At 42.5% G+C, this 26,021-nt stretch overlaps 2 protein-coding genes across 6 annotated transcripts; both read right to left on the bottom strand.

Moving 5' to 3' along the window:
- Positions 1–644: 644 nt before the first annotated feature.
- Positions 645–9,591, bottom strand: dus2 (dihydrouridine synthase 2). 5 transcript variants are annotated; one of them, XM_067493827.1, is made up of 16 exons: positions 9,519–9,591; positions 8,772–8,912; positions 7,427–7,472; positions 7,017–7,108; positions 6,853–6,896; positions 6,490–6,550; positions 6,368–6,415; positions 5,605–5,670; positions 4,724–4,794; positions 4,127–4,213; positions 3,679–3,847; positions 3,057–3,178; positions 2,839–2,979; positions 1,929–2,016; positions 1,534–1,607; positions 645–1,427 (listed from the first exon to the last, which is right to left on the bottom strand). In XM_067493827.1, exons 2-16 carry the CDS (start codon positions 8,889–8,891, stop codon positions 1,199–1,201), a joined length of 1,458 nt encoding a protein of 485 aa, XP_067349928.1. In that variant the 5' UTR covers positions 8,892–8,912; positions 9,519–9,591; the 3' UTR covers positions 645–1,198. The 5 variants fall into 5 exon arrangements, with proteins under 5 accessions (XP_067349928.1, XP_067349927.1, XP_067349926.1 ...); XM_067493826.1 differs by having other exon boundaries at positions 8,772–9,015; positions 9,519–9,578; XM_067493825.1 differs by lacking the exon at positions 9,519–9,591 and adding an exon at positions 9,239–9,468 and having other exon boundaries at positions 8,772–9,015.
- Positions 9,592–10,637: 1,046 nt separating this feature from the next.
- slc7a10b (solute carrier family 7 member 10b) lies at positions 10,638–24,327 on the bottom strand. Its single transcript, XM_067493887.1, has 11 exons — positions 24,026–24,327; positions 21,406–21,610; positions 21,088–21,239; positions 18,899–19,024; positions 18,663–18,816; positions 17,431–17,554; positions 16,380–16,483; positions 16,194–16,290; positions 15,712–15,861; positions 14,453–14,630; positions 10,638–14,311 (listed from the first exon to the last, which is right to left on the bottom strand). Exons 1-11 carry the CDS (start codon positions 24,228–24,230, stop codon positions 14,181–14,183), a joined length of 1,626 nt encoding a protein of 541 aa, XP_067349988.1. The 5' UTR covers positions 24,231–24,327; the 3' UTR covers positions 10,638–14,180.
- Positions 24,328–26,021: the final 1,694 nt, after the last annotated feature.

Below are 26,021 nucleotides of genomic sequence, written 5' to 3'. Positions count from 1 at the left end.
GTACTCAAATACAGTATGAATAAAACTTACTATTCTGCTGCTAAAACGTAAGATGAGAGTTTGGAGTTTTGTATTCTTATCTTTTAATCTCATCTCATAATCTCATCTCATAATCTCATCTCATTTATGTGGATGATTTGATCAATTTATGCTTTGAACAATGTGAGAAAATTAGCATTAACAGCTCAACGATATCTCTAGGAGCCACCAGTGAACAAAAGTTGGGAGCAACACATTCAAAATTATTGTATGTGAATAAAATCTATTATATGTGAATGAGAAGTAAAATATTTACTTCTTAAAAGTAATGACATAGGAATGTAAAGTAATAAAAGGTGCTCAAGTCCAGTACTTGAGTAAATACACCACACTGGTATATTTGTCACATTGCAGGCACGTGTTGCCTAAATGCAAGTTTTATGGGTTTTAATGTGTTCGGGTGAAAGACTCCGTTCCACCAGCGGCTGCTGAACTGACAGTGTTTGTCACTAAATACACTGAGTTTTTTATAAAAATGTAAATTTGAAAAAGACATTGAATGTATTATTAAAAGTGAAGCCAGCTGTGTCTGTCACCTTAAAACTTTTACAAATTCAGATCCTGGAGGAGGATGAAAAGAAAAGACAAGTATATGGCAACACAAATACGGCTAAATTAATTTATTTCAGTTCTGCTTTACAGAGTCAGAAATGATGCGTTTAAGGCCCCCCCCTAAGTTTGGATTTAAAAGAATAATGTTCCTCTGGAAGGCACCGAGGTTAAAGCTCAACCACGTTCTTGTGAAATTTCTAAAAAGATGAAAGCTAAACAGGAAGGTCTAGATGTTGCTACATCAGAATTCTGTTAGGTTTAAAAAATTACAAATAAAAATGTGTTTATGATTTGGGAAAAATCAGGATGGAGGGATGTGATTCAGTGGCAGGGTGCATTTGTACTGAGAAGATCCCAGTTTGAACATGTGAAAACAAAGAGACCAACGTCGAAAAGACCAGAAACACAAAGACGGAGCTGAGCAGTTGCTGTTTGTGTCTGAGAGAAAATAATCCAAAAGTAAAGTTTTGTTTTCAGTTTATCGTGAAGCATACAGGTCAAAAATGAACCCAACTCTCGCCTGAAGCTGTATTTGTTCCTCAGGTTCAAGAAGCTTCTCATCCTCCGGTTGAAACTAAAAGTTCTTCATGCGTTTGCTTTGTCATCGTCACCGTTGGTCTGCGCAACCCTTCTTCGCGGTTTCCCGTTGGTGATCTGCTGCCAGTCGTTTCCTGCTTTTCTCCTCGTCTGTGGTGCCATTCGTCTTCCCCTCCCTCTCCCTCTTCCTTTTGCAGACCAGGCCGGACTCTTCCTCTCCAATACGGCCTTCGGGTATTCCCAGAACTCGCAGGCCGACGATGGCGGCTGCTTGTTCTGCGAATTTCTTCGACTTCTCCCTGGAAATGAAGAGATCATCTAACGTATCAGCGGGTTGTGCACAACAATGTCAGCAAGAGACACACTTTGATCTGCAGATACAAGAAGTGTGTTTGAATGACTGACCACAGTGAGGATCTGTATTTCTTCTCAGCGACCGTCACAGTCGACTGAAAGGCTCGATCCTGAGAGCGCTGCACCTAAAAACACACAAACAGGATGTAAAGCAGCGGAAGCAGGTGGTCGTGGCCTCACGAAAAGAAACCAACGAGGTGAATTTGGCCTGGATGAACCAACAAACAACCATTCACACAATAACTAATGTGTCATACAGCCATTTTTTCTGGTCGGGAGGAACAACACCTCAGAGCAAAAAGGTCAACTGTTCTACATTTATAATATTCGCAACAATCCCCGTACAGACACGTCTTTACTCGTGTTTAGTGTCTGTTAGTGTGCAGCCTGGATTACGTAAACCAATTCTTGACTTTTTTCACGTTCAGGTAACTAGATTTTCCTACCGTCTCGTACAGCGGCTGGTCCAGTTTCTCTTTGCGGCTCCACTCCAGCAGGAACATCTTTGGAGTGATGTGAGGTGGATACTCCCTCCTAAAAACCACAGCAGAGGTGTAACGTCAGTAGACACAAGCAATAGAATAAAAAGAATATTTTGCATTTATTCCCCAGAAGACATCATCAGATGGATTTATAAGCCACACGCAACTATATAGCCAGAAAGAATTCAGACCTCGTTCATGTACTGTGCATTTTACTGTGCTGCAGATTTGAGTGTAGATTGTTAAGCTTGAATTCAGGGACAACTAGTTTTTCTTGTCCCAGCAACAACACAAGTAGCACTGAAGACAGGAAGGTCATCTAGGGTGATTCTGGGACAATGAAGATGAATAAAGTGCTATGATAAATCATTTTCCTCATCTTGTCTTGCTATTCAAATGAAATTAAGATCAGCACACAGTCAAATTCAAGTATGAGATGGGAAAAGCAGCAAGACCACACACAATGTGAAAGCCTGAAAATGTTGAGGCGGCTAAAATAAAAAAGCCAGATGATGACCAGAAGACGAGCTGGAATAAGGAAAACAGACGTCATAGTTAGGAGATTTTATTCAGACATGGAAACCGGAGCGAACCCACGCAAGCATGGGGAGAAGCTGCCAACGCCACAGAAAGGCTCGAACCTGTGAACCTTCTAGCTGTGAGGCAGCAGCACCAACCACTCCACCACCGTGCTGCCCGTAGAGTCATTATTACAAGTATTTTCTGCTGCTATAAAGTCAAATGTACAAGAGTAGGAAGTTTGCAAAGAGTGAAGGGTCTGCAGTGAGTAAAGCCCTCTAAGGATGAACGTGATTGATGTGTCTGATTCTGCTGTGTAGTGGCACAAATATTCATGTGTGAATCAACAACTGACCGTTCGAACTTGACAGCCATGGTGGTAACGTCTCCGTCCGTGACAGGCCGGTCGGGCTGGCTGCTGCTCTGCAGAGCGTCCCTCCTGGCCTGCAGCTGTTCCCGGCTCTGCTGGTAAAACTCCTGCAGCCCGTACGCCCCACTGCAACCACAGTCACGTTACAGTAACACCTGACCTCAGGTCAGCTCTAGTGTACGAGTCAACACCGTGTCCTGTACCTGATCTCTGCGTTGGTCTGAGCCGCCTGCACCTGCTTCCCCAGAGGAGACTCCACCTTGTCCCTCAGCATCTGACACAAACAGTACTTGGTGTTGAAGGCGTGGTTTTCGTAGCGGATCGCCTGTCAAAACACAAGAAGACGTCCCGTTAACTTGTCCCACTGTGTTCAGTGTGTGCAGCACAGAGAACTGGCTCATTCATCAGTTTTAGTTTATCAGAAAATGATTTATGTACAACAATATTGCTGATTTCCTCTGAGGTGAAATCCCACTAATCTAAGTGTCTTTGTCTTTTGGACAAAACTAAATAACTGAAGAATCAATCTAATGTTGTGGGATGCAGTGTCAAGCAGTTTTCACATTTTGTCACGTTTGTTATAATTCTTTTGTTTTGTGGGATTTATGATCACAGTTTTGTCTTTGCTTAGTTCCCCTTTCTTCAACTTTTAATCATCTGTAAGGCTCCTCGTTGTATTAATCTGTGCAAAAGGTTTTACAAAACGTGTTTCGATTGATAGATAAATCAATCAAACTAACAGAATAGTTTAAACACTTGTTGTCATACTTGTACTAGTTGCACCCTCATTTAAAAACCCTTGATTGTGACAGCACTCGGACTCACATATTTGAGGTATTCCTCCATGACCCTCTCCACAGGAAGTGGTCCCTGGCTGCTGAACACTGAAGCGTTCCACATGGCGGCGCGGGCCAACATGACCGACGAGGTGCCTGTCGCCTTCCTGAACTCCTCAATGTCACTGTTGGTCTTCACCATGTCCAGAGAGGCGCCACTGCACGAGATGGGACACTGACTGAGATCACTGGCTCTGGACTGGCCATTTTATTAGGAACACCTGTACAGTCTAATACAATGCAGCACAGCAGCTCTGCCATGAATTCTACTTTTACAAGGTTAGAATGGCTCAGTCAGAAAGCTGATGCTACTTTATATTAAGAGTGGGTCTAATGTTTTTGCCCACTCATTCCTTTTAAATGAGATGGCCAAAACATTAGAACCAGGAATCAATTTTAGAAATGAATACATTCAGGTCTAATCTAATGACGCTTACTTGGCAATGATGGGGATGGAAACACTCTGAGCGATGGCGCGAATGTAATCGCAGTGGACTGGGTGTCGAGGACGTTCCTCCTTAAATCTGAACATCACATCACAGACAAAAACAGTGTTTGGGGTAAATATTAAATTCCAAAATAAGGCATAATCATTTAAGTATTAAAAAAATCTTTATAAGTCAGCGTGTTTACATGACTTTAAAAGAAGTTCATGTTTTCCTGACAGACTGAATCTTAGCTCCACACCTCCACTAATGTGAAATTTGACCTTTGCCGAGGCAGTGAAAAACAGAAACATCCAATTTGAAGATTGAGGATGTTGAATTGCTGCTCAGATCCTGGAGACAGGGACATGAAAGTCTGCAGAGGTTGCTGCTCAATGTGGACCAACCAGCTGCTGCAGCACGAGTGGAACAGGAGGTGCTGGGTAAGTGATTTGCGGCCAATTAATAAAATGAACCTTTAAAAACGCTAATTAGCTTGATACAAGGTACAAGACAAATACAACTTAAGAAAACAGGATCAAACACTGTGTGTGTGTGTGTGCGTGTGTGTATGGGGTGTGCGTGTGTCCTCGGACAGAAGCGGTTCACCTGCCGTGGACGGCGACAGCAGCAACCCCAGTCTTCTCGATCCTCTGGACTAGTCTCACAGTTTCCTCCAACTGGAACCAGCGAAGAGCATGAAACCAGTTAGCGGCTACTGGGAGACCAGCTGATAATTTTGTTTGTCTTTATATTGTATTTCAATTTTCTTCATACAAGCATTCATGCTTCATGCTGACAGTCAAGCTTTTCCACTTTCTATGTTACGATTTTAAAATTGCAGTTTTCTTTTCAAAATTGTTATTTTACACAATGAATCTGGTTGAAAGTAAAATTGTCTTTTACAGCCTTTTTAACATTAAATTATGAACCTGAATTCTAAAGTACAAATTAGCTTATTGGCCATTTTACTTTGCATTCTCTGTTTAATTCTGGACTAAAACAATCATCTACATACATATAATAATAGTAAAAAGTAACACATGGAAAATACCCAAATGTAAGTCATGAAATGAGACATATTTATACAATTAAACACAGTAAAAAATTTAAACATAGCAATATGTTAATATTCTAATTTTCTAAGAAAGAATAACAGACTTTCGGACATATCCAACCAAAGATACATAAACTACAATTAGCAAAACATGTTGTACGCCTCCACAAACCAGTCAAGTTTCAGTTTATATGCAAATTCTAAACAGTTCATGTTTGAGTGCAAGTGGATGTTTGTGCCAATTTTTAAGAAATTGAAACTCAAGCGGTTTACAAGTATGGGGTTTGTATGTAGGACAAACCACAAAGACACAAATTTTCCCCCGGCTGTGTCTGTCCAACATGGAGTCATGAAAAAAAAAATCAATTAAAAATCTAAATTTACTTGGTAATTAAATTGCTTGAAGTGAAGAGGTGGATTCTGTTCATCTTACCGAAGGCAGGATTCGGATTTTACACGTCACTGGCACCGAAACTCCTGAGACGAGTTTCCTGAGGATCTGAGCGAGACAAAAGTATTATTACAACTATAGTACTGCGTTTTTTTCTCCATATATGATCAATGATGTTTATTTATAATATGGTGACGGTGACTAAAGTTCAGGTCACTGCATTTTAAATTTGACTCATCTTGGCTTAGATGATCAAAAGGATGGAATCTAATCATTATAAATTACGTGCTGCTGGGTAGCTGCTGTATTTCAAAATAAAAGCCTGATGATTATACTGCATTTTTTTATTATTGTAATTATTAGTTATCAAGTAAATGCAGTCCATGAAAAATACATTTGTGTCCACTGTATTTGAAATGTAGTGAAGTCAAGTGTGAAGTAACAGAAATTGAAATACTGAACATTAAGTAAATACATACTTTTGACCTCTGGGGAAACCCACTCATTTGACTTCATGAGGGAAGTTTGACGCTGGCATTAATTGAATCAAAACTACAAACACTGTAAAAAAAACAAACCTAATGCTACATTAATATTTAGTTCAGTGTGATTTGCAGAACATGGGCCTTACACGGAGATTTAAAGGGTGCTGATGACACTACTGATGCGTTTCGATCAGTCTAAAATGAGCGACTGTTGATGGGGTTTGGTGAACGCCACCGGGATCATATTCACAAAACAACGCTTAGCACGGGAATGCGAAAAGGTTTCCGCATGCCACCCAAAGTCTGCTTGATGCACTCACCGCCTCGATCTTTACAGGATCTGACAGAAGAGCAGCTCCCATCCCTCCCTGCAACAGGTTAGAGGTCAGCCAGAGGTCAAAGGTCAGAGCAGAAGCAGCTTGGTAACTGACGGACACCTCACCTTAGTGGAGTATTCCTTTGGACAGCCCATGTTCACATCGACAGCAGCCACATCCTTCTCCCTGCACCAAGGAGATCAGATTAAATCCGTGATTATTTGTCACACGTGACAGTGAGGTGAACATCTCTGGACGTCCACCTGTTTATCAGACACAGTGCTGGAAAGTACTTTTACTCAAGTACTGTACTGTTTTGCAACCTTGTCTGGCATTTTGCAGACAAAACGTTTCAGTGAGAAAACAATAGTCAGATGAATCGATTATGGATACTGGATATTAGCAGGCCAAGCTGTTTTAAATGGAACAGCTACTTGTTGTATTGTTTGTGTTCAAGTTGTCTCTGCAGCTCTGAGACATTAACTCACACAAGTTGAGCCACAGTCAGCGCTCTGTCTGGATCCGCAGTCCCCTAAAAAGCAAGAGAGAACAAGAGAAAACTCACTTCCTTAACCTTCAACCGGCAGCAAACTGACAGCAGAAACACTACAGGAGGACAAACTTCATGTTGTCTGGGTGTTTTCTGTCTCACCATCTGGAAGACCACTCTGTCCTTTTCCCGCTCACAGGTCCTGAACATCACTCGATCATCTGGAGCGACAAAATCCACCGTGTCTAGCACCTCTGACCAACGCACACAGACAAGAGGAAAATTGTGTTGGATGCAGCTGCAACATTTTTTTCCACCTCCAATATCTCTGTTCATAACGGTTTGGGTTTCATTTGCATTTTAACAGTTCTGATTCCAGGTCTGATGCCGTGGTCTTTAGCCATGCACACTAACTCGTATCCAAACAAATGAACGTGCTGTTGTGTTGATGCTCATCGTCATGCTGTCAGGTGCTACTGGCAGACAGCTACACGTGTCCTTTGGTTGAAATCGATAGGAACAACCAAAGTTCGGTTTTTGTTACAGGCCTTTGTCTCAGAGCAGGTTCTTACCGTTCACCACCCTCCGACACTGGGCCATTTTGATGTCAATCAGCTCCTGAAACAGAAAACGCATTTGTCAAACTCTCGGCACTGCAATATGGGATTTTACAGATACAGTGTGACTCGTAAAGATGACAATTCTATGCATCTGCAAACACATTAAGACAAGTCACAGTTCCTTTCTGGATCTGTAAAAAAAAAAAAAGAAGCTTCAACACACTTCAGTCTCTAATGTCTGCTGTTGAATTTTGTCTAATATAATTCAAATTATGGGAAAGTAAGATATCGTTTGTGTGAGAAACTTTATGAAAAGTGCCTTGAGATGACCATGTTGTGAAGTGGTACTATATTACTGAAGTTTAATTTTAATCTACAGCTAAAGCTTCAGCATTCACAGTATAAGTTATTCTAATCTTTATTAGTATTATTCTGACTTTTGTATTCTGTACATATTTGGTGCCTAACTACCATCAGCATACCTTCAACTGGAAACACTGTTCAAGCTTCAAAACGTTCAGCTCATAAAGGACATTAATGCATCTTTCTAAATATCTTTTTATACTTATAATCATTGCTTCAACGAAATCATCACTGAATTACATAATTACCTTTGAAGTTTTTGCTTTGAGGTTTTACGCTAAAAAAAAAAGCTACTGAGATTTTAACTTTAACATGAGGTTTTAAAATGGTCGTAGTAGTTTAGAAATTCTACTTTTCTTCAGGTGTTTGACTTAAACTTTGCACTCAGCTATTACATTTCTACAGTTTCCAAGATGTTTGAATTACTATTTCATGTTACGTGTACTCGAGGCAAAACAGTGAACTGCTTATTTTCTACTTTTTTTTTTTCAAATCTCTTTACATTTCAGCTATTTTGGCCAAAGCAAAACTATTTTTTAACAGTTCAGCGTTTTTCAGCTTTGCTTGGAAAATCCTTTCAGCGCTGAAGCATTCACAGCGTATTTTCTTAGTGGAAATGCTTTTTCTAGTTAAAGATATCTTTTAATTTTGACTACTTCACTTTAAAAATGATGACATTTAGGTCACATTTGATTAGGTTACTATATAGATCTTTAATATGTTTTCCCATTCAAGTCAAAAGGGGAAATTGAACTAGTCCCAAATACACAGCAGATATCTTTAAAGTAAATCCTGTCAACATTTTATTTAGTAACTGAACTAAAAGGCCTCCTCTCTACCTTCACTATATCAAAAGATCTCGCTGCTTGTCCTCCTGATGACGTCAGCTGGAGTAGCAGCTCAAACAGAGATGGGAGAGGCTTCTCTGCTTCTAGTGTGAAACTTTTATAAGGTGGAGGAAAACTTTTTTTCCCTGCCTGCCCCCCGTCCTCACCTCGCAGTAAACCACATCAGCTCCGTAGTCCAGAGCCAGCAGCCTCATGGGCAGAGTCCCGACCCGGACCATCGGAGCCAGGGCGGTGATGTTACTGAAGCTCAGCCTCCTCGCTGCCATTGTAGCGGCTCAGTCCTGCTGCTAAGAAGAGCACACGGAGGAGGCAGCCTCCACTTTAACGTTCTTCTGAGACCCTAATGCAAAGGCCCTTTTAAAAATCTCTTAATTTACGGCAGTTTCGTTTCTAGACAAGTGCATAACAAACGACAATTAAACACCTTAAAACTTAAAATCTGAATTAATAGATCTTATTCTTAGACGCAAACACTTAATAAACAGATAATAACTTTCATGTATATAAACTAGCTTCTGCTAGCACACACATGCTAACCCAAAACGAAGCACAATGTTCTCGAGGTTTTGCTAAATTATAGCCCAACAAACGAATTAATCACACGCCAAATTACCTAGAGAATGATACTAATGTGTTCACCGCTTCCGGTTGTGCTCTGTCAGTTATGTGCACGAGTTAAAACAAACAAGCAACTTTTAACTAGGATTTTTCTGAATGGAGTTTGGCGGAAAGGATCGTTTTGCTGTTATGCTACCGTCTGCTAAACTGGCGTGTTTCGCCAAGACTTGTTTCAGGCTTAACGTGAACTTCGTCAGACATGAACGAGGCGGCGATGCGCGTGTCTGTACACGTTCGTTCAAATACTGACAAACTTTGAACAGAATATCACTCACCGGCATTTATGTCTGACAGTGGCGGCGCCGTGTGATCACGTGGTAGAAAACTAAACGTGCTCTCTAAACTTCCTGTTTAGACTCCTACGTCATCAGGGCTTTGTAGAGCAGTGGCATTTAGATCGGCACCGCATAGATCCGCGATAAAGAGAAGCACGGAAAAGTCACTGCAGGTCAGTTTTTTCTAGAGATGGCCAAATTACACAGCCTACTGAAGTAAAAGTACAACTTCTTTTACGCTCCACTACAGGTAGAAGTGTAAACATCAACAATACGGTAACACAGATACAGCTACAGTAATAAAATAACAATAGAAGTAATAATAGTTGGATTCTCCACACCGTGATGCTTCATCCCTGTAGTCACGCTCATCACCATTTCTGATGAGAAAGACGGTGTCTTCAGCAAATGTCAGACAGTGCACGTCACTCAGGGAGGTGCAGAGCAGAGGAGAGAGCACACAGGGGGTCACAGGTGTGGTTCCCCCACTCTGACATACTGCTGCATGCTCTAAAAAGTACTTGTATGTGCAAAGTACCAGTACTGCAGTAAGACTGTAATTTCTCTGAGTTACAGATAAAGAAAACTATTAATCCCTGATGAACTTGATGCTGTGGATAACATGAATATACAAATCTAGTACAGATTTGTTCCATATGTGCATGTGTGCATAAATCCAAAATGTTTAGCCTTAGCACGGAACTACTTAAAGTACTAAAACTAGAAGTACTCATTATGCTGAATGATATTATTACTGGATTATAGATTATAGTCTGTAATTTGGTAAGTCTGATAACTGCGATTGTTTTCCTGAAGAGCAGAGCCTCATGTTGACTTAACGTTAAAAATCTACATCTGCAAAGTTAAACTGGCCGAGACGTCTAATGGTACAAAAACAATCATTTAAATAGTAATGCAATATTACAAGGCACAATTATTTCCTCAAAACTGCAAATGTAAATACACAAGCAAAAATATTTCTAAAATACATAAACAAATATAATGTGTGTATGAATGAATGAACTTACTGTGGTACAGAAACTCCCACTACTGGGTTCTTCAGTGTTCTCAGTACTACAGTTCATCAGCATGACCCATAAACACCATGAGCCCTGTTCGTCCAATTCGTTCTGAATTTATTGTGCTGCTATAGTTATTTACCCATTTTTTACAGTACAACAACAGGTTATGGAATGATGCCATGGTGCAGTGTACAATGGATAATTTACAAATAATTTACAGTGTAACAGTATCTGTCTTTACGGACGCAGACACTCCAGCTGCTTCAGACTCCGCACTGTGTGTTTTCTGATCTTCTTAAAAGAGAGAACTTCGTCTCTTTGTTATTGGCGGTTGACAGAACGAACCCTTCTTGTGGATCAACACACAAACAACATGTTTTCTAAAAAGGACATTTATGGTTTTGCATCTACTTTCTGAGAGCATCAGAAGAAAAACTCATATCTCTGACTGAAGTACTACCACACAGTAAAAGTACTGTTACGAATAAAAATCAGCATCAAAATGAACTTATGTAAAAAAAAAAGAAAAAAAATTAAATGTTTTCTGTCAGTGTTTTACTGTCTTTACATTAATATTACTTGTGCATTAATGTGTATTTAGCATTTTACTACTTTAGTTGTTTAAATTAGCACTAATACTTTTTATTATTATCTATTATTACATTCCAAAAAGAAAACATGTACTTTGTGTTGCATTTCACCTATTGTTACTTTACAAACACGGCTCTGAAATATGATTTACTGAGTATTGCTATATGTTAATCTTAACAACATTAAAATACAAATACAGTGAATCTGAAACCAGTCAGCAATTACAGTAATTGGCAACTGTCCTGAGTAGTTTTTAATATTTTTTTTTGTTTTACTATGAATTATTTTAATTTAATATAATAGTTTCATAGTTAACACTATCTATAATTAGAACCAGAAAACACTACACATTAATGCATAAGTAATAAATATATACATCTAGTGATAATTAGTACTCACAGAGGACGTATTTTTACTTTGTAAAGCCAAAGGCTCTTCACTTGTTTCTCTGGCTTTTTAACCAAAGCACTGTAAAAAATTGACGTATTAAAAGATATTTAGCTGCTGGCTACATTCAAGCAGACGGAGAAATGAAGATGATAAAATATTTCTAAAATTCTTCACTTGGACATGAGACGATCTTTTTTTGATGTGCTAATAATGTCTTGCACCATTCGAATATGTGTGACTGTACAAAGAGTCAGTCAGTACTTTTTGTATTATAGTAACTCCCTCAGTGCAGCCGCTGCCTCTGACATGTCTGTGTTTTTATGACCGTGTACTGCTGCCACTTTTCATTTAATTACATTTATTCCTTTTACAGAGACGGATTTTAACACATAACTGAGCAGCACAACGATTAGAGCATGTTTATGAGTAATGCAAATTAAGCGAGATGTTGGTGTGAATCTAAAAGTCCATTTTGTTGTTTTCTTCGAAGTTAGAGTCACATCAAGACAGAAATACACGTTGTAAGAAAGAAGAAAATATTTGCAGTTATAGTGGCAGCAACACACCGCAGTACACAGCAACCGTAAAAGGGTAAAAACAACAGGAAGACATGTCAGAGTTAGGACCGGGCAGGTTTTTTGTGCCTTAATAAATTATTAAATCAGTCTCCACAAAGGTAAGAACATTACAGTGAAATGAACAGGACTTGACAGTGAATATTTGTCAGTGTTTGTGCTTCTGACTGCTTTCACAGAATAAATCAGTTCATTTAAATGAACTGGGACTGAGCTGAGAGAAGCAGCAGGAAAACTCGACTATGTGTCGAGAGTCGTCTCAGGAATTGGACGGTGGACTGAGCAAAGGAAAGACCTAATAATGCAGTACACAAAGCTAAAGGCTCACAAAATATACTAAAATCTAATTCTGGAAATGGGTTAAGAAAACAGTATTTGAATACACACTTTTCCCAGTTAAGATCTTTTCACACCAAGTGCCAAACATTTTGAAGCTCTGTAATGGAGCAGTTGTCAGGAAATGGTTTGTTGTTGTTGATCAGGCTGAAACATTAGTGAAACATAAGCAAATCACAGCGTGTAGGACGAGACAAAGTCTACCTGAGAAGGTGTGTTTAGTCCCACTGAGAGAAAACCTTACTGCCACAGCAAACCGATACTTTAGAAAATACAAATTCAAAAACGTGTTTCCTTGTTTCCTTGTTTCCTATCTCCTCGCATCCTTTCCTGCATCACTTCCTTGGTTTACACAATCACAGCCATGGAGGAATGTGTGGGGTCTTTATTTCACAGAAAGAAAATAAAAAGCTTTGTAACCACTTATTACCCCGGGAAGAGATGACAAAGTGTCACAAAGACACCTCAGTATGTGGACGTGGTCAAATTGGTGGTTGTTCTAAGTGGAACTCAAACAAAACAGATGGAACCTAGCAGTTTCTTCCAGATGACACACTCAACAATGCCACAAGACATGAAACTGACGCAGCTGAAAGCATCTGCACTTGTCTCAGTCGATGCAAAGCTACCAAGATGCTGCTGTCCTGCATGTTGGCAGATGCCATTCACTGCAACAGGAGAGCGCAAACGACACTTTCCCATGGTTCCATTCAGGTCTGCGGGAGAAGACTACATTATTCTGCTATGGCCACATAACCACCAAAAAAAAAAAAAAAAACATCCACGGGAAAAGTGACTTCTTTTAACATCTGCAACGCACTTTGTGTTAGATTCTAAAAATGCTTCGCCCCGTTAATGATCTCTACTTTCATTCATTCTTTCAATCAGTCGCAAATTCCAATCTGCAGCCTTTTGTTATGCACATGCACAGTTGGAGAAAGTCGATTAGATACAGGGCAAAGAACAGAAATCTACCCAGGTAAACCAGGATTCCCTAATCCACTACCCTGATTTCACAAATCACCTTTCTTGAGAAAAACTGACTGTAACCTGGTCACTTAAATCCACGTAAACGCTGCATCACATCTGATCAGGGCACCAGGTGGTCCTAACCCTAAAAATATAGACTGCATCATGGCTACGTGCGTAAGGCAACAAGGCTGTGCCAAAAACTACAGCTTGCCCTGTGCACAAAACCTGCTCCACAAAGAAGTGGTTGAGCCCGTTTGCTGTGGAAGAACCTGACAGAGCCCCGACCCCCAACAACAAAACAGGCACCAGTGCTGCTGTGTCTGAGTAGAAGCCCCTCCTGGTGTGTGTTCTTACTGTATTCAGGGACTGGATGCTTTAGTTTGGGGCTTGGTGTGAAAAACCTTTAAGGCACAAAAACCACCAGCAACATTCAGGAGACATAAGTGCACATTTTCAGCAGAGTCCGAGTTCTGTCATGTCACAGAGGAAGAAACAAACGGGTCCAAAGTGGGAACAAATGCATTTGTCACAATGTGACACTGTTGCCATTAGGTTGCTGTATTTGTCAACTTAGTAAAAAAAAAAAGTGGAAAAATAAAAAGTGCAAACAGCCCATGCAGAGGAGCAGGGGTTTCCACTCGAGTGAAGGGAGAAACCAGAGTCTTGGAGCGTCAAAGGTCGGACTACAAGCTCCCAAGGCAGTATCAGGTGTCTGTATGTACACAGTGACACAATAAAACTCGGAAAAAAGATCCTCATTTATTCAGAAAGGAGTTTTAAGAATTGGCAGAAAAACTGCTCCTGCCTGAAGACCGCTCAGTCCATTCGGGAGGGTTGGTGATCTCGATGGGGTCAATCTGAGGAAAGACCACGAAACACAACCTCTGGCCAACATGGGTCACCCTCTCTGCAGGAAAACAAACAGCATGTGTGAGTTTGTGTCTCTTTGAGGTAGTTGTACACCTGTTTGTGGTCTTACAACAGATCTTTTTTCATTTAATTTGGGAGCTTAAGACTCCCTCCACTCATAAAGGTTTTAGAAACTCACCAATGAAGCTGTAGATGCACTTTGGTTTTTCTTTCCAGTGGACGCCCAGGAAGTAGACAGGTACACCGGTGAGCATGATGACCAGACCTACACCACATACCACGGGCTCTGAGTAAAGACTGAAACCCAGCAACAGGGCCCAGAACATCAGGTAGCACACAGGAACCACCAGGTTCACCTGAAGAAAACAGGTGTAAGTCTTCACAGTAGTTCCCAACTAATCGACACAAAAACCCAACTAATGACCTAAGTACTTTAGATGGTGCAGCTGTCTTTGCAAGAAACATGGCTGGTTTTATTAGACAACCAAAACTGTAGCCAGGCTGACTAAGAGCCATAGTTCTGTTGAGCTTACTATTCCCTTAACTTTGAGCAGCAATGACTTCATGACCTTCTTTATGATTAGAATTGTAGCTATTAGAGAAAGAATTCACCAGATCCTCCCCCCAAATATTACAGATAGATCTTCATGTACAGCAGTGCTAGAGTCATCGATAAGGCCTCAATCCCTGTTAGACTGCTTTTTACCCATAGATCTCTCTGAGCTAACTTCTATTATTACCTCATCTAAACCAACAACCTGTCTGCTAGACCCTATTCCAACTAAGCTGCTCAAGGAAGCTTTCCCCTTAATAGATACATTCATATTAGATATCATAAATCTATCTTTAGAAACAGGCTATGTACCACAGGCCTATAAGGCAGCTGTAATTAAACCATTACTTAAAAAACCCTGTCTTGACCCAGGTGTTTTAGCCAATTACAGACCAATATCTAATCTCCCCTTTATTTCTAAAATAATTAATAAAGTAGTTGCAAAACAATTGTGTGATCACCTTCATAGGAATAATTTGTATGAAGACTTTCAGTCAGGATTTAGAGTTCATCATAGTACAGAAACAGCACTGGTAAAAGTCACCAACGATCTTCTCATGGCCTCAGATACTGGACTCATCTCTATACTTGTTCTGTTAGATCTTAGTGCTGCATTTTATACCATTGATCATAAGATTTTATTACAGAGACTGGAACATGAAATTGGGATTAAAGGAACTGAACTAGGTTGGTTTAAATCTTATCTGTCTGATAGATTTCAATTTGTTCATGTTAATGATGAAAGGTTAGCTATGGAGTTCCACAAGGCTCTGTGTTAGGACCAATACTTTTTAGAAGTTCTCTCTATACATGTTTGTAATCTTGACTTTCTTCTGTAAAGTGCCTTGAGATGACTTTGTTGTGCATTGTCTGAAGGAGTTTACCTTGATGGGTCGGTAAATGTTGGGTTTCTTCCAGCGGTAGCACAGCAAACCTGCAATGGTGACGCCGTATGACAGGTAGTTGATGAAGGAGACGTAGTTGATCAGGTTATGCGTTTCTCCAATACAGAGGATAACAATGGTGGCGGTGCACTGCAAACCACAGCGAGGAGATGTGATGAATCTTAGTTTTAATAGGTTACTGTCAATTAAACTATTGAGGCTACTGCTCAGCCTGTTAATGTCTGAGGACCCTCTTCACACTCAAACAGGGACACATGGTTCAAGACAAATACTTGAATTGGATGATTTGTTTGAATATCTTTCTCATGAATTCCCCCCAGCTTTATTAAAACCTTCAGGGAAAATAAAAAATGTCACATAAATAAACAAGGACATGGTGCTCCCAACCGAAACAACCATAGACTTAATCTTTCATTTCAAACTCGTATGGTTTTGATATTTCAAAGTAAGATTGCACATACGCAGACCAGCAGGGCGGGAATGGGTGTGCAGTTCTTATAGTGGATCATGGCCAGCAGGCTGGGAAGGTGACCCTCTCTGGCTCCTGAGAAACACAGCCTGCAGACAGAAAAGCAGACAGAACGTTAGCGGCCACGTTCAATTAGGAGAAGAAGAGCGGGCATGAAGACGCGGGTGGTGCAGCTCACCTGGAGGAGGTGAACAGGTAACCGTTGATTCCTCCAAATGTGGACAGAGCAACGGAGATAGGCATGATGATGGAGAACATTCCCAGAAGCTTCTCCCCGAAGGTCTGAAGAGCAGAATCGCAGGCAGAATCACTGACGTGCAGAGCTGATGAGCTCTACACCACAGGTGGTAACGTACTGAACGCTTCTGTCCGTCTCTAATCTTTCCTGCCTGACAGCCAGAAACTATAATATTGTTGCAGGGACACCCATCGTCTGTCTCAGATCCAGGTTCAAGATTCCTCCTAAGATAAAATTTGAAACTTAAAAAACCTTTTTGGGGCGGCATGGTGGTAGAGTGGTTAGCGCTGCTGCCTCAAAGTTAGACTGTCCCCGGTTTGAATCCCTGGCTGGCTGCAGCCTTTCTGTGTGAACTTTGAATGTTCTTTCTGTCCCTCCACCACTGTGATCCAGATTGAAATACAGCATCTCTGCAACTATTGGATAAATTGCTATGAACTCGGGTACGGATATTCATAGTCCCCAGAGGATGAATCCTAATGACTGCAGTGATTTCTTGACTTTCCCTCTATCACCTATCACATGACGGCTGTCAACACAGAATACTGAAGATAAACTGGCACAACAAAAAAAAACTACGTAACAGAAAATGACAATCATCATCCCCAGAGGATTAATCCTCATAACTGTGGTGACCACCAGATCCTTTTTCTAGCACCACACGAGGTCGACAAATGCTACTTTTACAGTGTTGTAAATTCTCAGTTTTTAGGTTGAAACTGTCCGAATGGTGATAATTGTCCTCTGTGTTTATCACTGAGCTCATCGTGGGCAGTGACGTCATACTGAAGCTCATCATAAAAAGCGGTGGTGTTTTGGCCACGTCATGAATTACAGGTTTGAGTTTGAACAAATATGCTCAGATTTTCCTCTCATTTAAAAACTGCACTTTGGACAATCAGCCTGTGTTATTCTCACCGTCCATCACCGCTGACAACTGGTCTAGGTTTTTGAGCTAAAGTCAGAACTGGACTTAGTCCTGTTTACTCACTACAGCCACAGCATTGGATGACAGCAGCTCCTCGGGCGACATGGAGGAGAAGTAGGCGATGTTGGTGAGCGTGTAAACAAAGGTCACCAGTGGAATGGAGATGTAGATGGCACGAGGTAGATTCCTGACCGGCACACACACACACACACACACACACACACACACACACACGAGACCAAAAATCTAACAAATATGCATGAAAGTTGATCAAAGGCAGGTGAAATCACAAAAAGTTCTTTTAATATCAAACATCAAATATTTTCGTTGAGCTGTTTCTCCAACTCTCTCCATTAACTCTGTTGGCTTTCACCACTTCACCACCCCAACCTCCACACACACACACACACACACATACAGAAAGGGTTTCCTGCTGAAATACATGGATGATGCTCAGGAAATAAAAAAAAAAAAAAATACACTTGCTTGTAAAACAACTGGTGAAAACTAAAAATGAGCCACTGATAATGCTCCACACTCTGACATTGTTAGAAAAAAAACACGAATCTGTGTGATGTTTGTGTTTGCAGATGCTTAAAAAAAAAGGGCGCATACATGTTGTCCCCATAATTTTTAATTTTGATTGGATAGACCATCATGTTGTGATGCAGAAGGCTGTGGGATCGAACCCACCCCACCAGGTGTGGCCCCACCCAGCCATCACGGTGCCAGGCCAGAGGCCGGATAACATGGGAGGGTTGTGGCAGGAAGGGCATCCAGCATAAAAACTCCTTCCACTCTGGCAACACCTGAAGGGACATTTCCTAATTTTGTTGCCTTTAAAAATAAAGGGCGGTTAACTCACAAGTTCTAATAGAGATGGTGAGAGTAAAAACAGGTTCAGCACTCAACAGAAAGGTTACAGGTTTACTGCCTAAATACAAACATTGAAGATTTCATTTATGGGCTATATTCACATTACAAAGTCCCCAACAGCACAGATTCCACTGAAATCTGAGCTATTTGCCTATAAAACGACAATAACATAATTTATTCATCTCAAAAACTGCTGTTACAAGTTGTTTCTTGCAGTTTGGCCTAAACTGCAGCCACAGAAATGTGGGAGAAAGAAATCTGATGTGAGTCTCTCAAAGGCAACTAAAATTGGATTTTGGCCGTCTCGGCTGTAACGTGCAATTATAGCGTCTGGGAAAACCTGAAGGAGCCCAAAGTGTCACCAACAACCCGCAAGATGCAAACTGAGCTAGAATATGAACATCTGCATGAATATTCACCGTCTGGGTTCAACCATTTCCTCTGTGACATAGTTGAGGAAGTTCCAGCCGCTGAAGGCAAAAGAGGCCTGCAGGAAGGCCAGAGCGATCTGTCCGACCGATGGAATCCTGTCAAAGGAAAAGGCCACCTGAGGGGTCAGAGCCTCATAGTTTCCTGGAAGACAAATCAGACACACAGGTTTTTAATCTCCATCAGGGAGCAGCAAAGCTTCAGGGCACAGGCTGCAAGCGTTTACCCTTAATGATCTGGACCAGTCCGACCATAATGATCAGACCCAGAGCCATGAGTTTTCCCACGGTGAAGACGTCCTGGATCCTGGTGGCCATACGGACACTGGAGCAGTTCACCCAAGTCAGCAGCACTGAAGCACAAACACATGGATGATGTAATGTCATGGTCTCACATTGACACAGGCTTGTTTTTACACTGTGCTCAAGGTGGAATTATTGATTTAAACATGAAAGTGTTGGTAGCGTAGTTCGTGTTTTATTCAACAGATCTCGACCCGAACGTGACGACAACACTAACCTGTTAGCTCTGCCTATTCTTGAGCTGCAGGTTCAAGAGGTCACGAGGCCTTTTTATTGTAATTTCCAAATATGCACTGTGTCGATTACACGGTGAGAAAAAACAAACGTTCTCCCAGGACCATGGTGCTACGCAATACACACAACCACATACACTAAAGTTAAACTACAACAAGAACCATAGACATAGTCTCAAGGCCAATCAACATATCATGGATGTCTACGGACTGTGGGAGGAAACCCACACAAGCACAGGGAGAACATGCAAACTCCACACAGAAAGGCCGCAGCTGGCCGGAGATTCGAACCGGGGACCTTCTAGCTGTGAGGCTGGAACGGGCCTTCACATGCTGCACTGTGGTGCTGCCCTGTTGTATAAAGTTTCTTGAGTTCAAATCATGTTGTAAATAAGCAGGACAGGCAACAGCACATTCATAGTCTCATGCACTGTGGTAAACATGTAAAGACATGATGTCCCATAGATCTGTGTCTAAATCAGTGCATTGACTTTGACGTGTCAAACTGGTGGAGTCCTACAGTGGGGTCCCGGTGCTGGACAGGAGCAGCCAGTTGCCATTGGAGGCAGGAATGTGGGAAACAGGCGAGCGAGGGCGTGATTGTTTCGCCTCGTCCATCACTGTCACATGTTTTGCCCCGCTCGCTCTCATGGCGGCCTCGCTCTGCAACACAAAGACGAGCTGTCAGCCCCACAAAACAAAACACTTCCGCTGCGAGGGGCCAAACAAAACATCTCTTCTCCCCTCCAGAGGAGACCGGGCAGAGCTCACGTTCCTGCATCCAGCTCCAAAAAACACGTGTGAATGGTGATCAGAGGCGAGGAAGCTGGAGCCCCGATGTTTCACCTTGCTGAAGGGACGTTAGTCACTCGCTGATCAGACAAAGAGCCTGTGTGGATTAATGGTGCTCAGAGCAAGTTCTCTCTGGCAAGATCTCGAGCAATTAGGCCGCCTGACAGGTTCACACTGGCTGACATCAGCTGGATGGCCTCCTACGTCAACTCGCTTCTAGTACTGACTGTCCACACACACTGCAGTCACTTCTCTACCATCGTCTAAATATTAAAGGAGCGAGGAGCTTTCACCTCCCATCTGATCTCAGGATATTTCACAACATCTGCATATACTGACTATTTTGTTTTCTTCTGTAAAGAAAACCTTCCAATAATTATTAGCATGCAGATTTTAATGAGTCCAGGTGTCTTCATCACTTCTCCTCTAAAAAACTTTTAACCCCGTTGGTGCTTGTCAAAGAAGCTACTTTGGGATGTCAGTCATCGTTCCGAGCGCATTATGAGACGTGGAAGCAGCAGGAGAAGGCAGGTATATGGCTGGAGTATACATTTGGACGTGTGCTGATCCCCAAAATGAGGCCAACGACCCACTGCAAAAGTTCAAACTCCACCAGAAGGCTGGAAGGTTCCAATAATGCTGAATGATGTCGACAGTTTTTTTACAGCAACATCTGCACAATGACGTTTTCAGGGAAGCTCATGATTATTACAGCAACACAATGTCAAACCAAACACATTCTACTTGTGATACAACAACGTGGCTCAGTAGTAAAAGAGTCGAGATGCTAAACTGACCTGTCTGCAGCTGAGACCTGTTCCCTGCTTCAAACAATTAAAACATGACCAAGTGAAAAACATGACAAACAAAATGATCCTTTCAAAATGAAAGTGACTGGTCTCCTGAGTTCTCTCACACTTACAGTGCTGATAAAGACTCGGCGACGCTTTTGAAACATGTTTTTAAAACTGTCATTTCAATTTTTATCTTTCCTTTTGGTTTTCTTTAATCAACAATAAGTCCCGATTCCTCAGACTGTCTACAAACTGCTGATAAGTGAAAAGACAGTGGATAGTGAAGTCACTCACAGAGACAGATGGCAGACAGCATCCGTGTGGCTATGTAAGGAGGGACACAATTTGGGAAGACAGGCTGCAGGACATAGCTGGAGAAGGTGAGGGCAATTACAGCCAGTGTGGTCGGATACATGATGAGGACGGCACTCCACAGCAGCAGGAAGCTGGAAGAGGGAGGACACTCAGGGATGTGAGACAGATTAATAGCAGGTGTATCACAGACAGCATGAAATGGTCTTGGACACTGTGAGGTGGGGATGGACGTGTGTAATGAAGAGACACCATCTGATCGAGGAAATACAACTGAGCACACGGGGGCTCTGCACTCACCCCGTCAGACCTCCGAATATCTCAGTGACGTACGAGTAGTCGCCTCCGGATTTGGGGATGGTGACGCCCAGTTCAGCGTAGCATAAAGAGCCCAGAGCGGCGATGCAGCCTCCGAGCACCCAGACCACCAGCGCCAAACCCACTGAGCCGGAGTGCTCCAGGACCCCCTTAGGTGAGATGAAGATACCGGAGCCGATGATATTCCCTGAGGGGGTGAAGCAGAAAGTCCAATATTTTCTGTTAAGTGTACAAGTCCAGGATCCACTAACGTCTGCAGTTTTATTTTGTTTTGTTTATCCAGAGAATATATTTTCTTCGTCTATATATCAGGACACAAGGTCCCATCTTTGTCATCAACCACAGGCTTTCAGCTCTACAAGCATTAAACCCCCATATTCAACATTTATTACAAAAATGTCTAAACATATCTAAGGCCCTTTATTCCCACAAAGCTGTTTAAAAGCTGTTCATTTGCATTATTCATACGCCGTCGCTACGATTGGCTGGAGGTGTGGCCTCCACGTTCGCCCCCGCCAGTGAGTAAGGCATATTACTGACTGCAGAGTGGACAGCAGAGTCATCCTGAATGGGGAGAGCAAAAACCTGCTACTGCAGGATGTTTCACCACGTTTCCTGACAGCTCATTTTCCAGCCGGAGGAGGACAAGTAGGATTTAGTTGTTGATGATTAAGACATTGTCAGTAAAGGCAAATGCAGTTTGTTAGTACAAAGGGACGAAGACGGTAAGTTACGATTGATCGGTAAGTTATGAGCTTTACTGAGCCACTTTCTAATGGGGCAACTCGAAAACGGGCCACACTGACGCCATTTATTTTAAAGGTCTGGTTGGTGGAAAACTCTGACATTTGACCGAGATGGTGTAGAGGTTAGCACTGCTGCCTCGCGGATAGAAGGATACGGGTTCCCGCCCATGGACTTTCTGTGTGGAGTTGGCATGTTCTCCACACGCATGTTTGGTTAACGGGTGACTCTACACAGAGAGAACACAGCTGGCAGGGAATCGAACCGGGGACCTTCTCCGTGTGAGGCAGCAGCACTAACCACTTCACCACTGCAACTTCAACTTCAACTTCAGCAACCAGCAACGAAACACCAGCTAATGTTCAGAAAAGCTGGAAAATGTAGTGTTTCTGCAATAAATATCAGTTGTAACCGGTGACAGAGATGAAATGTTTACAAATGAACGGAAATTTGAAGAATGAATTTAAATTAAAAAAAAAAAAAAAGAAACATTGACACATGCTTTTGATATGTGAGTTGTTTGCATCTGCAACAGTGAGTCAGAGAGAAGTGAAGGACGTGACTCCGGCTGGGACAGTCCCTCCAGCAGGTCCACCGCACTCAGTGCCACGGCAGAGAGCGGCCAAGGGCCACAGACGCTCGTTACATAACCACACGATTCATCCGCTGCAACCGCACAGGTGGCGAGTGACCGACTCACCTTCGGCATCAGTCCATTCCTGCAGCTTCCTGCCACCCAGAAAGAAGCGAACAACTGTGGTAGAGAGTGTTGTGCAGAGAAGATCCAGACTGGGTTAGTATAACACACACACACACACACACACACAGGGCCCAGTGTGCAGAGCAGCCAGCTCTCTGTGAATGGAAAGGTGCTTCAGCATTCTGCACACAGGACCTTTCTCTTGTTCTGGAGAAGGATTTTCACAAAAATGTCCGCCTACAGCTCGCAACAACAGCCGAGCAGAGCCAGAGCAGCGGGGGACACAGTGCAGTCAGTTTAAACCTGCACCATAAACCAAGGTCTCTGCTCCACGTCCACTGAGGCCTACAGCTGCCAGACAATGTGGTCTTTGATGCCATGAGGCTGGAAGGCTCATTTTGGAGCAAAACATTATTGGAGGAACACGGTTTTTCAGTACGACCTGGACCTGACGCAAACTGGAAACAAGGTTGCAGAATCTGTGGAGGGACCCATAGGTGTCCACACACTTCCTGTCCAGTGTGATGGAGCTAATCTGGAGGAACAAGGTAAACTGTGAGAAGCTGAACCAGAAGATCCAGAGCTGGTCGCTTAGTACAGGATGGATCTAAATACACTGGCAGAAGAAGAGGTGTTTTGTTTTTTGTTTTTACATTCCTAATTTAATTTGTAACATTTTCTGAAGCCACTGTATCATTGAAAGCTCTGATCTACATGTTAACGCAGGCCCCTCCACAGGCTTGTGCATAGAGCTTGACCCCCTGCAGCCCCCCCCCCTTTTATCATGCTCACAATTTACTGCTCTTAGGTGTGTTTAAAGGTCCCTGCTGCTCCTTCAGCTCCAGCAAACAATGTCCTTCTGCTTCACTGCCTGTCTCCAGTCTGGACTTAACCTATTTATTTTAAGCCACGTAGGAGCCACAACTCAAACATGGACTCCCTGGGCTTTTATGACCCGAGCCACTAAACTCATTTCCTTGGTGCAGTGGATGTATTGGTCCACAGGTAACTAAAGCTTTTGTCCACACTTTTTTTGGACTTTATCACACCTGCAGCAGCTTGTTGCTGATGTCAAACGACACCAACTGGTTCTAAAACAAGTTCTTCATGCACAAAGTAAAAGGAAAAACTGATCCGGGTCCTGTTTTCCGGACTCACCAATGATGATGGTGCAGGCGCTCAGCAGCCCGATCTCCTTCTTCAGAGTCACCCTGTCGGACACTTTCTGCTTCTTCTTGGCCTCCGTCACGGTGCCGTGCGGCCGGGAGAAGATGCTGCAGCCGCTGCTCTTCTGTCCATCCATGTCCGCCTGCCCGGGTCCGGTCCTCCCAGTGCTCCTGTCCTCTCCTCGCTCCGTATTCATGCAGACTGAATGGGCTGCGCTTGCGCAACAACCTGCCGCTGTCCAGGGCAGAATGTTAATTACCCGGGAGTTGGCGTGCGGCGTTCAGGGACACCGGGAGGAGGGAAAGTGCCCATCACCCTTCCGTCTTCAGCTTTAGTCAATGGTGGAAAGTAACTATGGTAAAAACATAATATTTGAATCTGAAATGTAGCGGGACGAAGCGAAGTAGCAGAAATACCTCAAAATTGTGCTCAAGTACTTAAGTAAATGTACTTAGTTACTTTTCATCCCTGACCATCGGAACAGGGGTTAAAAACAGTTTCACCTTTAGCAGCTGAAACATCAGTGATGTTTACATCTAAATGTATTAATAATCACAATTCAATATATCTGCACAAGTACTTTTAGTTGTATATCGACGCTGTTACTTTGACGTCTACTTAAGATTGAAACATTTTAGACGCTTTCTTAATCATTCTGATTCATCACAGCACAAACGCACAGGTGGAACAAATATTAACAGTTCAGCAAACAAAGTGATGGGTTACACCTGTTTTCAACTAGTCGAAATGTCCATTTATATTTAACATCACGTCTCTGCTCCATCGCATCCAAGAATAAACAAACAGCATCACCATAAAGACCCCAAAGCTCAGTCTTGGAAGAAGAAATTGAGAACATATTACTTGTGCTCAGCATATACACAGACTGAACTGGATCACCGTCATTAATAATAAAAGAAGGCAGTGCACCTACTGTTCATGAAAATGCCCCCTAATCTCTGAGAAAGATACATGTAGAGTTGATTTAGTAGAAATTAAGAACAACTAAAAGTTTATCTGGTGAATAAAAGCTCAAGCAAAAGCAGGACGATGACGAAAACAAGCCAACTGATGCTACAAATGGCTGATTTCTTTATTGTAGATGCAAAAAGTGTAAAGTGCAAAACAGAAACGTGCATAAACAGATTTAACCAGGGAGAATGCAACTAGTCCCATCAGCTCCAAGCCATCCTGGTTAATAAAGGCTGAGACTCGAGGTCTCGGTTGTATCTTCATGTTCCAGCACCACTGGGTTTGTGGAAGAAGTTGTGGATTTGCTGAGCAATAGCCCGACCCACAATAGGCTCCAGCTCAGTGGGGGCGGCATTACAGAGCTGCTGGATGCTGGTGAAGTGCTGCAGCAGGGCCAGAGCTTTGACCCTTCCCACCCCAGGGACCTGCTGGACCAGAGCCAGGACCAGTGGGTCCGAGAGCCGAGACGAAGTCTTCCTCCTGAATGGGTTCTCTCTGCCGTCCCCGTGGACCTGTTGGCCATCAGATTTTAAAATCAGCGTCAGCGACAGACTCTGTTGTATTGACTGATTTTGTCTTTCTTTTTCCCCCTACTCACGATCTGAGCAATGAGCTGTGAGGCCTCCGTCTGCCCACTGACCGGCAGCAGAGTCAGTCCCAGGTCAAACACCACAAACTTCTGCACAGCAGAGAAGTACTGCTCGCACAGTCTGGTGTTCTCCACCAGAACCAACTGCTGGAAACTGCCGCCGTCCTTCAAATCAGAGGGGATATAACAGGTTCCCGTCAGACAGACCGTATGATGCAGAGAAGCTTTATTGGACGTCTCCTACGTTACACTCACATTTCGGTAGCGAACCAGCTTCCTCTTGTAGGTGTTGCCTGCTATAATGTCGCATTCAGACACATACAGGATGTAGCTTTTGTTGGGCAGGTGGAAATCTGCCACGCCAAGCTCATTCTCAAAGAGAATTTTCACACCTCCACCTGAAGCAGGAAAAGCTTGTGCGTGAGT

Source organism: Channa argus, chromosome 23 (assembly GCF_033026475.1).
Source record: "Channa argus isolate prfri chromosome 23, Channa argus male v1.0, whole genome shotgun sequence".
In the NCBI taxonomy this organism is placed as follows: Eukaryota; Metazoa; Chordata; class Actinopteri; order Anabantiformes; family Channidae; genus Channa; species Channa argus.
The sequence above is the reverse complement of the archived record's forward strand: the minus strand, read 5'-3'. Positions and strand labels throughout refer to the sequence as shown.

Coding starts and splice junctions, on each gene's coding strand:
- dus2 (XM_067493827.1), bottom strand. CDS start 8,891: ATGGCAGCGAGGAGGCTGAGCTTCAGTAACATCACCGCCCTGGCTCCG. Junction 6,416..6,489: donor CAAAGGAATACTCCACTAAG/GTGAGGTGTCCG, acceptor AACCTGTTGCAG/GGAGGGATGGGAGCTGCTCT. Junction 2,017..2,838: donor ATGGCTGTCAAGTTCGAACG/GTCAGTTGTTGA, acceptor TGTGGTTTTTAG/GAGGGAGTATCCACCTCACA.
- slc7a10b (XM_067493887.1), bottom strand. CDS start 24,230: ATGAATACGGAGCGAGGAGAGGACAGGAGCACTGGGAGGACCGGACCC. Junction 19,025..21,087: donor GCTGTCTGCCATCTGTCTCT/GTGAGTGACTTC, acceptor TTTGTGCTTCAG/TGCTGCTGACTTGGGTGAAC. Junction 15,862..16,193: donor TTCCCGCCCTGCTGGTCTGC/GTATGTGCAATC, acceptor TGTGGTTTGCAG/TGCACCGCCACCATTGTTAT.